Genomic DNA, 15294 nt, shown 5'->3' with positions numbered 1-15294 from the left:
TGCTGAGCTGGAGGCGGCAGAGATCCCCAGTGGCGGTGAGTTCCGCAGGCCGCTGGTGCACCATGTGAGAAAGTGTTTCCGTTGCCCCGTATGAATTTACTGCCCTTCAGCTCCTGGAGCACCCCCTCAGCTGGTGTCAGGGGGCGGGTGACAGCCAGCCCCAGCCTCCCGTCTCTAACCGCTCGTCACATCCCAGCTCCGATTCCTTCCTGATGCTCCTGGTAGCTGGGGCACGGTGTGTTTGGAATGGAGCTTCATTCCCAGCTGCCTGCCTGCTCCATGCAGCGAACGGACCCAGCGGCGCTGCTGTGCCCCCGGCACCAGGCAGCTGGTACCAAATGGGATCTGCCCAGGGTGAGACGTGCCCCCCAGCCACTCGTCCCACCCCACGTGGGATTCTGCTGCTCCATGGCTGATGGGCAGCACCTCTCCCCGGGCGCAGGAGCATGTGCCTGGGAATGTTTCAGTGGGCACCTGGTGGCATCTGCTCCCGGGGCGGGGAGCCCGGGTGTGACTGAGGCCTAGGCCTCATGCTGGGCCCCTGCAAGGCCGATTCTGCCCTGCAGGCCTGTTGACTAGGCAGCCTCATCCTCACTAAGGGAACATGCTGCCAGGTACCCACAGGGCCTCTGCCCCATGGCACCAATGCGGGAGCTCTTGACAGCTCCGCGCCACCTGCTGTGCCATGGAGTGACCTGGAGAGCCCCCACCCCCACCCCGCGCCAGGCTGCGGCTGCCCCAGCACACACCACGCCAACGGTGACGTCCTGCTCTCACCACCTCAGGCTGAGTCCGGTCCCGGCTCTGGCTGGGCCTCGCCTTTCCCCAACACCAGTCCCTTGCCGGGGCAGCGGGCGTGGGGCTGCTCTGCCACAGCGCAGTGACGAGGAATGAGAACACGGTGAAATGGAAGCAGGGCCCAGGGAGGCACCTCGGTGCCCAGCCCCATCCAGAGGGCACAGGGCGAGCCGCACGGGCTGTGTTCTCGGGGCAGGAGGGGGGACAGACAGTCACATGCGGGTGTGTCTGGGGGCTGGTGACCCCAGGCTGTGAGCCGATCTCTCCGTACCCGCCCCCCCTCGGCAGCGTGACCTTCACCGGCTTGGCTGACCTGCGGCGGGGGAATATTGCTGTGCCCAGCCCAGGCGTTCGCCCGCCAGTCAGGGCAGAGGCTGCTCTGCCAGCCCTGGCCCTGGTGACGCTGCCTGGGGAGCAGACACCCCATGTCTCCTGCTGTCGGCCTGGGGGAGGTGGGATCTGGCTCCCAGAACTGGCTGGGCTGCCACGGGCCTGGCAGCCACCGCATCAAAGCAGGAGGCTGGTGACGGGAGCTGAGCTGAGCGTCACTGTCCCTGGTGGGACCGAGCGTCCAGTGCAACCATCCCAAGAGCCAGAACGATCGCGGCCAAATGTTCCTCCCTGGGAGCTCGCCAGGCACCCCCGGCAGCTCTCACCCACGGGCTCCAGGGGCGACATTAATTACAGCCCCCGCCAGCAAGGCTGCGATCAGGCACTGTGCTGTCACCTGCCTGCCTGCTCAGCACAATTCAGCTCCGAGGGAGCCAGCTGGACCGAGCTGTGTCTGGGCCCTGAACCCACCACTCCTCGTGCGTGTGCGTGCACATGTGGGGGGTGCCTGTGTACATACGTGTGTGCAGACACGGCCAGCCGTACCCTGACATACACACGTAGCCAAGGCTGTGCCTCCAATTGCCCTCGCCATCATTACCAGCGCTGTCACCCTGAGCCATAGTTCAAGGGGGCACATCCAATCTCCCGCTCCGCCACCTCCCCACGGCAACGTGCCCGTCACGTGTGCCCAGCGCCAGCCTGTCTGCGGTAACCACACGCCCTGGGTGCTGGTGACAATATCTCCACTTCCACCCGGCCCCTGCCCAGGTGAGTCGTGACCCCACACAGCCAAGCCGGCGACTCCCCAGGGCTGGCTGGCCCCTGGTCAGACCCCCGCGGGTGGGGATCCCCATGGACGGAGGCAGAGCCACTCCCCAGCTGGGAGCACAGGGCCAGGCAGGGACTGAGCTGCCGGCAAGGGCCAGGAGGCTGGGCGGTGACACCCCCCAGGCAGGGGGTGTGACATGGGGGCACTATGCAGGGTGTGCGGGGATGACACGGAGTCAGAGCGGGATCGGGTGGCATGGTGGGGGTAGGTACTGGGCTGTACTGGGGGATCCAATGGGAGGAGGGTTCTCAGGGTGTGGGAAGGGAGATGGCAGAGCCCAGGCCGCCATGGAGAGTGATTGCTTTGAAGCCTAGGAGTGATTTGGGACTGTGATAGCAGAGCCCATCACCCCGGCGTCTGACCACCCAGCGCCAGGCCGCCAGCACAGCTGCCGCCCAGCACTGGCACCGTGGGGCTCAGCACCGGGGAAGGGACAGACCCCCCCGCCCCGAGATCAGCACCGGAGCAGGGACAGACCCCCCCGCCCCGAGATCAGCACCGGAGCAGGGACAGCTCCCCACACCCCCACCAGGGCTCAGCACCGGGGCAGGGACAGACCCCCCCGCCCCCCCGCCCCGAGATCAGCACCGGGGCAGGGACAGCTCCCCACACCCACCACCAGGGCTCAGCACCGGGGCAGGGACAGACCCCGCCCCCGCCCCGAGATCAGCACTGGGGAAGGGACAGACGCCCCCGCCCGAGATCAGCACTGGGGAAGGGACAGACCCCCCCGCCCCTCCCCGAGATCAGCACTGGGAAGGGACAGACGCCCCCGCCCCCGCCCCGAGATCAGCACTGGGAAGGACAGACCCCCGCCCCTCCCCCGAGATCAGCACTGGGAAGGGACAGACGCCTTGCCCCTCCCCCGAGATCAGCACTGGGGAAGGGACAGACGCCCCAGCCCCCGCCCCGAGATCAGCACTGGGAAGGGACAGCTCCCTCCCCACACACACACACACCGGGACTCAGCACCGGGGCAGGGACAGCCCCCAGCCCCCAGCCCCCAGGGCAGGGACCCCCAGGCCTCCCTGGCCCCCAGGGCAGGGACCCCCAGGCTCCCCGGCCCCCGGCCCTGGGGGCAGGCCCCACTCACCGGCCAGGGCCCCGCGCCCAGCAGCAGCAGCAGCAGCAGCCGCCGCCGCCGGGCCATGCTCCGCTCCGCGCTCCCGCGGCCCGCACCATCCCCGCAGCCCCCCGCAGCCATGACGTCAGGCCGAGCGCCTGCCCATTGGCCCGGCGCACGCCGAGCGCCCTGGAGGCCGCCGCCGATTGGCCGAGCCGCTGCCACTCACCGCGCCGGCCCGCCCCTGCTGCTGCCGCTGCCGCTGCCGCTGCTCCAGGGGCTGCTGCTGCCCGCTGCCCGGCGGCCGGGGAGGGCGAGGAGAGGGGATGGGCGGGGCTGGGGGATGTTGGGGGACGGGAGGCTGTGGGGCGGAGCGGGGTGGAGGAGGGTTGAGGTGGGGTGGGGCAGAGTGGGGGGTACGGAGGTGGGTTGGGGTGGGGTGAGATGGGGTGGAGGTGGGGCAGAGCAGGGGTATGGAGGCGGGTTGGGTGGGGTGAGATGGGGTGGAGCAGGCGAATGGAGGCAGGTTGGGGTGTGTGATGGAGGTGGGGTGGAGCAGGATGGGGTGAGCTGGGGGATGGAGGCAGGTTGGATGGATGATGGAGGTGGGGTGGAGCAGGATGGGGTGAGATGGGGGATGGAGGCGGGTTGGGTGGGATGATGGAGGTGGGGTGAGAGAAGGCTGTTGGGTGGAGTGGGATGGAGCAGGGTGGATGGTGTGAGATGGGGGCTGGAGGTGGGTTGGGTGGGATGATGGAGGTGGGGCGATGGAGATGGGGCAGAGTGGGGGATGGAGGGTGGGGTGAATAGGGGCAGAGGTGGGGCAGAGCGGGCGAATGGAGGCAGGTTGGGTGGATGATGGAGGGGGGGTGGCGCAGGATGGGGTGAGCTGGGGGATGGAGGCGGGTTGGGTGGATGATGGAGGTGGGGTGGAGCAGGATGGGGTGAGCTGGGGGATGGAGGCAGGTTGGATGGATGATGGAGGTGGGGTGGAGCAGGATGGGGTGAGCTGGGGGATGGAGGCGGGTTGGGGTGTGTGATGGAGGTGGGGTGAGAGGAGGCTGTGGGGCGGAGTGGGGTGGAGCAGGATGGGGTGAGATGGGAAATGGAGGCAGGTTGGGTGGATGATGGAGGTGGGGCGATGGAGATGGGGCAGAGTGGGGGGTGGAGGGGTGGGGTGAATAGGGGGCAGAGGTGGGGCAGAGCGGGTGAATGGAGGCGGGTTGGGGTGGATGATGGAGGTGGGGTGGAGCAGGATGGGGTGAGATGGGGGATGGAGGCAGGTTGGATGGATGATGGAGGTGGCGGGGAGCAGGATGGGGGGAGCTGGGGGATGGAGGCGGGTTGGGTGGGATGATGGAGGTGGGGTGAGAGGAGGCTGTGGGGCGGAGTGGGATGGAGCAGGGTGGATGGCGTGAGATGGGGGATGGAGGTGGGATGGGTGGTATGATGGAGGTGGGGCGATGGAGATGGGCAGAATGGGGGTGGAGGGTGGGGTGAATAGGGGCAGAGGTGGGGCAGAGCGGGCGAATGGAGGCGGGTTGGGGTGGATGATGGAGGTGGGGCGATGGAGATGGGCAGAATGGGGGTGGCGGGGGGGGGTGAAGCGGGGGCAGAGGTGGGGCAGAGCGGGCGAATGGAGGCGGGTTGGGGTGGATGATGGAGGTGGGGCAATGGAGATGGGCAGAATGGGGGGTGGAGGGTGGGGTGAATAGGGGGCAGAGGTGGGGCAGAGCGGGTGAATGGAGGCGAGTTGGGGTGGATGATGGAGGTGGGGTGGAGCAGGATGGGGTGAGCTGGGGATGGAGGCAGGTTGGGTGGATGATGGAGGTGGGGTGGAGCAGGATGGGGTGAGATGGGGATGGAGGCGGGTTGGGTGGGATGATGGAGGTGGGGTGAGAGAAGGCTGTTGGGTGGAGTGGGATGGAGCAGGGTGGATGGTGTGAGATGGGGCTAGAGGTGGGTTGGGTGGGATGATGGAGGTGGGGCGATGGAGATGGGGCAGAGTGGGGATGGAGGGTGGGGTGAATAGGGGGCAGAGGTGGGGCAGAGCGGGCGAATGGAGGCGGGTTGGGGTGGATGATGGAGGTGGGGAGAAGGAGAAGGGCAGAATGGGGGTGGAGGGTGGGGTGAATAGGGGCAGAGGTGGGGCAGAGCGGGCGAATGGAGGCGGGTTGGGGTGGATGATGGAGGTGGGGCGATGGAGATGGGCAGAATGGGGGTGGAGGTGGGGTGAATAGGGGCAGAGGTGGGGCAGCGCGGGTGAATGGAGGCGAGTTGGGGTGGATGATGGAGGTGGGGTGGAGCAGGATGGGGTGAGCTGGGGGATGGAGGCAGGTTGGGTGGATGATGGAGGTGGGGTGGAGCAGGATGGGGTGAGATGGGGGATGGAGGCGGGTTGGGTGGGATGATGGAGGTGGGGTGAGAGAAGGCTGTTGGGTGGAGTGGGATGGAGCAGGGTGGATGGTGTGAGATGGGGGCTGGAGGTGGGTTGGGTGGGATGATGGAGGTGGGGCGATGGAGATGGGGCAGAGTGGGGATGGAGGGTGGGGTGAATAGGGGCAGAGGTGGGGCAGAGCGGGCAAATGGAGGCGGGTTGGGGTGGATGATGGAGGTGGGGTGGAGCAGGATGGGGTGAGCTGGGGATGGAGGCGGGTTGGGTGGATGATGGAGGTGGGGTGGAGCAGCATGGGGTGAGCTGGGGGATGGAGGCAGGTTGGGTGGATGATGGAGGTGGGGTGGAGCAGGATGGGGTGAGCTGGGGATGGAGGCGGGGTGAGAGGAGGCTGTGGGGCGGAGTGGGGTGGAGCAGGATGGGGTGAGATGGGAAATGGAGGCAGGTTGGGTGGATGATGGAGGTGGGGCGATGGAGATGGGGCAGAGTGGGGGGTGGAGGGGTGGGGTGAATAGGGGGCAGAGGTGGGGCAGAGCGGGTGAATGGAGGCGGGTTGGGGTGGATGATGGAGGTGGGGTGGAGCAGGATGGGGTGAGATGGGGGATGGAGGCAGGTTGGATGGATGATGGAGGTGGGGTGGAGCAGGATGGGGTGAGCTGGGGGATGGAGGCAGGTTGGATGGATGATGGAGGTGGGGTGGAGCAGGATGGGGTGAGCTGGGGATGGAGGCGGGTTGGGGTGTTTAATGGTGGTGGGGTGGAGCAGGATGGGGTGAGCTGGGGGATGGAGGCAGGTTGGGTGGATGATGGAGGTGGGGTGGAGCAGGATGGGGTGAGCTGGGGGATGGAGGCAGGTTGGATGGATGATGGAGGTGGGGTGGAGCAGGATGGGGTGAGCTGGGGATGGAGGCGGGTTGGGGTGGATGATGGAGGTGGGGTGGAGCAGGATGGGGTGAGCTGGGGGATGGAGGCAGGTTGGGTGGATGATGGAGGTGGGGTGGAGCAGGATGGGGTGAGCTGGGGGATGGAGGCAGGTTGGATGGATGATGGAGGTGGGGTGGAGCAGGATGGGGTGAGATGGGGATGGAGGCGGGTTGGGTGGGATGATGGAGGTGGGGTGAGAGAAGGCTGTTGGGTGGAGTGGGATGGAGCAGGGTGGATGGTGTGAGATGGGGCTGGAGGTGGGTTGGGTGGGATGATGGAGGTGGGGCGATGGAGATGGGGCAGAGTGGGGGATGGAGGGGTGGGGTGAATAGGGGGCAGAGGTGGGGCAGAGCGGGCGAATGGAGGTGGGTTGGGGTGGATGATGGAGGTGGGGTGGAGCAGGATGGGGTGAGCTGGGGATGGAGGCAGGTTGGGTGGATGATGGAGGTGGGGTGGAGCAGGATGGGGTGAGCTGGGGGATGGAGGCAGGTTGGGTGGATGATGGAGGTGGGGTGGCGCAGGATGGGGTGAGCTGGGGGATGGAGGCAGGTTGGATGGATGATGGAGGTGGGGTGGAGCAGGATGGGGTGAGCTGGGGGATGGAGGCGGGTTGGATGGATGATGGAGGTGGGGTGGAGCAGGATGGGGTGAGCTGGGGGATGGAGGCGGGTTGGGTGGATGATGGAGGTGGGGTGGAGCAGGATGGGGTGAGATGGGGGATGGAGGCAGGTTGGGGTGTGTGATGGAGGTGGGGTGGAGCAGGATGGGGTGAGCTGGGGGATGGAGGCAGGTTGGGGTGGATGATGGAGGTGGGGCGATGGAGATGGGCAGAATGGGGGTGGAGGGGTGGGGTGAATAGGGGGCAGAGGTGGGGCAGAGCGGGCGAATGGAGGCAGGTTGGATGGATGATGGAGGTGGGGTGGAGCAGGATGGGGTGAGCTGGGGGATGGAGGCAGGTTGGGTGGATGATGGAGGTGGGGTGGAGCAGGATGGGGTGAGCTGGGGGATGGAGGCAGGTTGGATGGATGATGGAGGTGGGGTGGAGCAGGATGGGGTGAGCTGGGGGATGGAGGCGGGTTGGGTGGATGATGGAGGTGGGGTGGAGCAGGATGGGGTGAGCTGGGGGATGGAGGCGGGTTGGATGGATGATGGAGGTGGGGTGGAGCAGGATGGGGTGAGCTGGGGATGGAGGCGGGTTGGATGGATGATGGAGGTGGGGGGGAGCAGGATGGGGTGAGCTGGGGGATGGAGGCTGGTTGGTTGGATGATGGAGGTGGGGTGGAGCAGGATGGGGTGAGCTGGGGGATGGAGGCGGGTTGGTTGGATGATGGAGGTGGGGTGGAGCAGGATGGGGTGAGCTGGGGATGGAGGCGGGTTGGGTGGATGATGGAGGTGGGGTGGAGCAGGATGGGGTGTGCTGGGGGTTGGAGGGGGGTTGGATGGATGTTGGAGGTGGGGTGGAGCTGGATGGGGTGAGCTGGGGGATGGAGGCGGGTTGGATGGATGATGGAGGTGGGGTGGAGCAGGATGGGGTGAGCTGGGGGATGGAGGCAGGTTGGATGGATGATGGAGGTGGGGTGGAGCAGGATGGGGTGAGCTGGGGGATGGAGGCAGGTTGGGGTGTGTGATGGAGGTGGGGTGGAGCAGGATGGGGTGAGCTGGGGGATGGAGGCAGGTTGGGGTGGATCATGGAGGTGGGCGATGGAGATGGGCAGAATGGGGGTGGAGGGTGGGGTGAATAGGGGCAGAGGTGGGGCAGAGCGGGCGAATGGAGGCGAGTTGGGGTGGATGATGGAGGTGGGGTGGAGCAGGATGGGGTGAGCTGGGGGATGGAGGCAGGTTGGATGGATGATGGAGGTGGGGTGGAGCAGGATGGGGTGAGCTGGGGGATGGAGGCGGGTTGGGTGGATGATGGAGGTGGGGTGGAGCAGGATGGGGTGAGCTGGGGGATGGAGGCAGGTTGGGGTGGCTCCTGGCACCTTACGTGGGATCAGCACGTCGCAGCACTGGGGCAGGCGCAGGGCCCCGGGCCTCGTGCCCCCTGCCGGGAGATTTGCTCTGTGCTCAGGACGGGCCGTGCCGGTGGCTGAGTGGGTGGAAGTGCAGGCTGCACACTGGCCTGGAGCACATGGCTCCCCACTGCTGGGATCTTGGCACAACGCTGCCCCCAGAGCTCCCCCTAACGGAGGCAGCTGGGGGTGCAGCTGGGCTCCCCCGTTAGTGTCAGAACGTGGACTCGAGTGTTCAGCCTCCGTTCACACTCAGCGCGTGGAGGGAGGTTACAGCTCCACCATTACTGGGAGAGGCCCCATGGTGGGACCTAGCTGGGACCCCGGAGGCCTGGGCTCTATCCTCTGCTCTGCCCCAGAGCCCAGCTGCTCCCCTTAAAGTCAGTGGGAGAGAAAGGAGGAGTCAAGGGGTGAGTGTGAGGTCCTGGGGCCCTGGGTTCATGTCATAGAGCCCTGGGGTGAGGTGATGGAGCCCTGGGATGAGGCCCTGGGGTGACGCCCTGGGGCCCTGGGGTGAGGTGACGGAGCCCTGGGGCGAGGTGATGGAGCCCTGGGATGAGGGCCTGGGGTGAGGTCCTGGGGTCTCGGGGTGAGGTAATGGAGCCCTGGGGTGAGGTCATAGTGCCTGGGGGTGAGATGATGGAGCCCTGGGATGAGGTCCTGGGGTGAGGCCCTGGGGCCCTGGGGTGAGGTGATGGAGTCCTGGGATGAGATCCTGGGGCGAGGTCCTGGGGCCCTGGGGTGAGGTGACGGAGCCCTGAGGTGAGGCCCTGGGGCCCTGGGCGTGAGCACAATGGGTGTGTTTGTCTCTGTGTCTGTAACATCCATCAGTCTTGCTGGCCCAGGAGCTAACCCCTCTAGGCTCTCCGCACTGGTACGCTGGCGCTGGCCCTAGTGGAAGCTGTGCTGGCTGGCACACGGACTGACCCCGTAGCTCTGGTTGCCCGAGGAGATGGCCCTGCCTCACCAGCCTTTCTCACAGCTCTGGGGCAGTGCCCGCGGTGCCGGCTGCACAGGTGCAGAGGGAGGCTCTGGGCCGATGGGGGTGTGTCTGGGCTCTGCAGGGTGGGGCTGGAGTCCGGGAACGTACAGCTGCCCACGGCCTGTCCCGGGGCCCTTCCTCAGCCGCAGCTGCAGCCTCTGGAGCGGGGGCTGGTGGGGTGGCCTGTGCTCCTGGGATTTCACAGCAGCCTTCACTGGAGAGGGAGGGATAGCTCAGTGGTTTGAGCATTGGCCTGCTAAACCTAGGGTTGTGAGTTCAATCCTTGAGGGGGCCACTTAGGGATCTGGGGCAAAAATTGGTCCTGCTAGTGAAGGCAGGGGGCTGGACTCGATGACCTTTCAAGGTCCCTTCCAGTTCTAGGAGATTGGTATATGTCCAATTATTACCTTAGAGGGTGCTCGGGTGGCCAAGCCAGGCAGCGGGAAGGTGCCCGCCAGGCCCTGCTGTGCAGCCAGAGGGGCCATGCGAGAGGCTGGGGAGCGCTGGCCCAGAGCAGGGCATCGGCACTCGGGGGGCACAGTGGGCCCAGTTGCTGTGGGAGAAGGCCCTGGGGCATGTGCAGTGGGGCCCAGGGAGCCGGGGCCAGGGTAGTGCCACCACGTCACTGTCAGAGACTGGAGACTCTGCCCCCTGGGGACACTTACCCCTGTCTGGCCATTGACAGTTGGCAGCTCCTGCTCCATCAGCCCAGGGCCCTTCCTATCCGCCCCATTCCCGCCCACCCCATCAGCCCCGGGGCCCTGATCCCAGCCGGGGTCTGTGAGGCACCCAGAATGATGGGCCTCTGGGGCTGTGTAGGGCGCCAGGCCCCGCGAGGCCCCCAGCCCAGCTGGGAATCTAGCGGCAGCAGCAATATTAATGATGATGGCTAATGCCCTTGTTTCGCTCTGGTAACCCCGTGACTAGTTGGCTGCACTGGCTGCCAGCGGGCCCTACGGCTCGCGGGGAGAGGCTGCGGGGGTTCAGATGCAGCCCAGGGAGGGAGACAGAGGGCAGGGGTATGCAGAACCCACAGTCCCCGGTTAGCTGGGGTTGGTTAGTCTGGAATGTGCCCCAGAGACCCGGCCCCACAGTTCCTTAGTTCATGTCAGCTGCTGAGCGCTGGATCCCCGGGCAGGCAACGACCCCCGGTGGGGAAACAGCACAGAGTCTGGCATTGGCCCATTTCATCTGGTGCAGCTGTTCAGGGCGAGTGGTCCGTGTACACCATAAAGCGCCACCCAAATAGATCCGGCTGCAGCATTTAAAGAGCCCATCCCAGGGCCAGGCATCCTTCTCGATGGCCGCGTCGTTCTGCTCCCGGAGGAGCAGCTTCTTGCTCAGGTAACCGATGGGGTGTCTCGTCCCCTTCGCATTGGCCTGCATCAGCACCGCGCCCAGCCCTGTGTCTGAGGCCTCGGTGAACACCCTAAAGGGTTTGTCCAAGTCGGGGTTTACCAGCCCCAGCCCCTGGGTTAGAGCCTCCTTCAGTGCGCAGAGCGCCCCCCTGGCACTGCTCGGTCCAGACCCCCTTGTCTGGCTTGTCCAGCTTACCAGTCTTCACAATGGGAGCTAAAGTGGGGTACGACCTTCAGCAGTATCCTGCCACCCCACCAGAGGCCTGGGCCTGTCTCTTGGCTTGAGGAATGGGCCAGTCTCTGGTTACCTTCACCTTGGCCAGCTCTGGCTTTAGGCAGCTGCTTCCCACCTTGTGGCTCAGGTGCGACACCTCTGCCACCCTCATCTTACCCTTCCCGGCCTCTATCATCCGTCCTGCCTGCTGGAGGCATCCCAGCCGCCCGTCCCTGGGACACACGGTTCTCCCTGGTCGGGCTGAAGACACAGATCTTATGAATGGAGCCAGGCACAGTCCTCCACCCCCCTCAGTAACTGACCCCCCGGCACAGGTGCCCCCTTGAGGCCAAAAAGTAGGACCAGGAACTCAGAGCCCTATGGGATGATGGGAGATGATTTCAACCCAGAAACTGGGCCCAAAGGCACCTGCCAGGAGCCCCTGGTGAGAGTCACAGTAGTGAGGTAACACCCTCCCCCCACCCCCCGCACACACCTTGTCTAGGGTTTTGTTAGTCCTAGGCATGGGGCAGGTGTCGAACACGGTGTGACGGTGCTGCCCGTGGGAGCCAGCTGAGGTCACTCAATCAGGGTGAACTGCAAACAGAACGGGGCAGACAAACCCCAGACGCTGGTGGATATTCCAATGCTTAGATTTACCAGCCAGCACAGAACAGCTTCTACAGCACCTCACTGGTCACTTATGTAAGCAGAGTCGGGATGAGCTCTACCCTGACATCTGGTGGTGAATTATGGCAAGTGTGGCAAAGAATTTCAGGAGCTGATCATGTTTGCATAGGCACACCCACCCCGCCTGGCATAGCCCACGCAGCCTAAAATGGTCACTTTGACAGCTGTGGGATCCCCATTTCTCTGTTATTGGGGCAGGAGGAATAGCGTATTGTTACCCTGATTATGTGAATGAAGGACAATGAAACTGTTTTATGACAGAGGGTCTCACCATCACCTATGTAGCACTTGCTAGACAAGGGACATGGGTTCCAACCCCCCAGTAAATAGACAGAAGGGGTATGTGCTGTTCTTTTTGAGTGTCTGGTGCACCAACTGCATCTTTTTCTCTTTCTACTGTTGATTAGCAGAGGTAATTTTGGTTCCATTAGGAGTCTAGCTAGAGGCTGCTGAGCTGAATTCACTTTTGGCTAATGGTGCACCAGCACTGGGGCTCCCCTACTACAAGCTGAAATCACTAAGAGCTGAGATCACTGAGTGCTGTGTCAACTAGTGGGGGAGCCTGAAGATATATTGCTAAGCGGCTGGCAGAGCAGAGCGGTTTGCAGGATGGTTGAAGCAGCCCATGGAACAGGGAGCAGAGCGGCTCCGGTTTGGCTGGAAGAGCAGAGCGGCTGGTGGAGTGGAGCTGGTTGTGGTGAAGGCTGAAGGCTCCACTGAGAGGCGGGGCAGTCGGCCTTGGCCCATGTAAGGTGCCCCTTAACACCCTGTGTGCCCCCCCCATTTCCACCCAGGCTGGGGGGGGTAAAACTCTGCAGATAAACTTTTGAACTCTGGGGCAGCACTGACCAGGGCTAAAGACTTTGAGGGTGATTGACTTAAGACCCTGAGGGGAAAGGATGTTGCCAAACTTACTTGGTGGGTCTTTTGCTCATGATTTATGTTATGATTCCTGTTTGTGGGGTTTCCCCAATATGGTGCCACATTGTTTCCCTCCTTTATTAAAAGGATTTTGCTACACTTAGACCCCGTGCTTGCAAGAGGGGAAGATTTGCCTCCTAGAGGCGTCCGGGGGGGGAGTGGTATGTAATTGTCCCAGGTCACTGGGTGGGGACTTGAGCTGGTTTTGCATTGTGTTATTGAAACGGAACCCCTGGATACTGAACCTGGCCCTTGTTGCTGCCAACTCAGATGGGCAGAAGGGTTACACTTAGAAGTTCAAACATTGCAGTTCCCTTAAAGTGCCCAGCCTCAGGCCTCCATCCAGACACATCTGTCAGATATGATGATGAATCCTGAGAATCTTATCTCATCATATAAAAGAAAAGGTTCTTCCAACCCCAAAGGATCAGTCACACACCCAGGTCCAAGTATAATTTAGATCTGACCCAAAATACACACTTACAGTCAATTTTTATTAACTAAACTAAAATTTATTAGAAAAGAAAAGAGAGAGAGTGTTGGTTAAAAGATCAATATACAGACAGACTTGAATTCAATTCTTGAGGTTCAGATACACAGCAGAGATGAGCTTGTAGTTGCCAAAAGTCCTTTTAGAAATAGTCCAGAGGTTATAGTCCAATTTCCATATTCAGGGTGACTCCAGTCAGTGACTGGGGATCTCAATCCTTGTGGCTTAAGGTTTCCCCCTCTTGAAACCCAAAGCAGATCTCAGATGAAGAAGGATCGTGTCCCAGGCTGATGGAAACACTAGGCTTAACTCTCCTTCTCCCAAACATCCTGGCAATTAGCACAGAGTAATTTATCCATTAAACAGTCAGATACAGGTTACCACAACCTGCAAAGAGACACATAGACAATAATACTATTTCACTCAAGTGTCTTCCTAAATGTTAATATTCCTTTTTTGATCTTTCAATCAAAGCTCTAGCAATAGAGAAGACTTGTTTGCTGACATCCCAAGGCCTGAGCAAACACCTCCCCTTCTACCTCTACCAATGCCGATTTGCATTTCAAAGCTCTGTTCATTTACAGATCTGCCTAACCAGTCTCTAAAGCTGAGCCATGGGTCAGGTCAGTCTGGGAGGTAATTAACTCTTTCTGGCCCTGTCACCTTTCAATGAAATTTTATATCACACTCATAACATCACACACGGTGATGGCACTGAGCTTCCAACAGTGCACACTGGGTCTGATCGACCCGTCTTACATGGGGCCCAGCCCCACAGGGGAGGCCTAGGGCTGGTGGGCATCTGGATCACCCCAATGCCAGCATGTCTCTGACTTCTCTTTCCAGATCCCAGGCTGGATCTCGGGCGTTTCCCCCGGTGACTGTGAACGGGGAACACCTCCCCTCCACCCATGGACAGCTAGATTAGTGAGCCGAGGCCTGGCTGCGGGAACGAATGCAGCCCCTCTGATCTCAGCCAGCGGGCAGGGGTTAGCTGGTCAGAGAGGGGAAGTTAATCCAGCAGGAGGGCGGCTCCTGGTTTAGGGGAGAGATTCCCTTTCCCCTGCCCCCCCCCCCCAGCCACACCGACAGTCTCCCTGTCAAAGTACAGCTTCCTTGTGTCAACACTTGGGCAGCTCCAGCACGCGACTCACCTCTGTCAGCTGGTTGCTGATTTCCAGGGCTCTCTCCAGGCTCTTTGCACTGAGCTCAGACCCCTCTTCTGGTCCCCGATCAGGCACATTGTCGTACCAGCCCTTCTGCAGTTCCTGGACCCTGGCTAGATTCTTCCTGGCCAAATCCATGAGCTCAGGGAGCTTTCCCCAGAACCATAGTTCAGAATTCACCACCAATTCCTCATTTGGTTCTCATTAAGTCCAGGAGTCCCCTCCTCCTTCCACACGCCAACTCAATAGGGTGGACCCCTGTGCATTTCGGAGGCAGTAATTGTTCTGCAGCAGCTCTCGCCGGGTGCGCTGAAGCCCCTGATGTTTAGAAGATGGGACCTCCCCCCCCCCGGTGGTACTTCTGGGGGACCACCAGACACCCTCTGCCCACAAGGCCCCCGCTTCTTCCAGGCAGGATCCTTCTGTGGCCAGGTCTAGAATTCAGCTGCTGGGTTCGGGGTCTTAGTTTCCCCACCTTGGGACAAGGCCTTGGTCTCAGCCCTGTAAGCCCTGACCCTGTCACCTCACTTCCCCCATTGGAGGTTCCACGTCCCTCTGCTCGGTGGATTGCGGGTGCCAGGCCAAGTGACCCTCCCTGACCTCAGCCACAGGCAAGGACCAGGGCAGCATCTGGCCAGTCCTTCAGTCCCCCATCAGCACCTCTGCAGGGAGCTGGTCCTGCACCCCAGCCTCTCTGGGGCCCCCATTCAGATGTGTCCTCACTACAGGGCCTTAACTGGGGTCTGACCACCCCCAGCGCCCGTGCCACATCAGAGCCAGTGTGAGCCCCTCTGCCCTGGGCAGGGCTGTTGTCACACTCAGCCCCAGAGCTGGCTACAGACAGGCAGGTAACCGGAGCTTCGCAGGTCTTCCTTGGTGCTACTAGCCGGGGGAAAGTGTCGTTCCCCCCCACACACACACACACCACCACCACCGCCGGCCGGGGCAGTTATGGGCCATTCACATGCTCACTGGCTCCTGCCCTCTCCACCTTCCGATCTCCGGGTTCAGCTCTTTGGCCGTTACTGGCACGGGCTCTGGAAACAGTCACTTCCCAAGAGTACATCAGAGCTGATGTGCTGAAGGACCCCAGCTACCAGCCCTGCACCCCGATCCTTCCTAT

The 15294-nt window shown here is 62.6% G+C and overlaps 1 protein-coding gene across 1 annotated transcript in view; it reads right to left on the bottom strand.

The window, feature by feature from the left end:
* TMEM8B (transmembrane protein 8B) overlaps positions 1–14309 on the bottom strand; it is a 40515-nt gene extending 26206 nt beyond the window's left edge. Inside the window, exons 1-3 of the mRNA XM_039544379.1 lie at positions 14160–14309; positions 10574–10817; positions 8326–8598 (exon numbers count right to left, since the gene is read on the bottom strand). Of these exons, the coding sequence (XP_039400313.1) occupies positions 8326–8598; positions 10574–10817; positions 14160–14309 (667 nt within the window). The remainder of the gene's footprint in view (positions 1–8325; positions 8599–10573; positions 10818–14159) is intronic.
* Between the last annotated feature and the right edge of the window lie 985 nt (positions 14310–15294).

This window comes from Mauremys reevesii, linkage group 6 (genome assembly GCF_016161935.1).
Source record: "Mauremys reevesii isolate NIE-2019 linkage group 6, ASM1616193v1, whole genome shotgun sequence".
NCBI lineage: Eukaryota > Metazoa > Chordata > Testudines > Geoemydidae > Mauremys > Mauremys reevesii.
The sequence above is the reverse complement of the archived record's forward strand: the minus strand, read 5'-3'. Positions and strand labels throughout refer to the sequence as shown.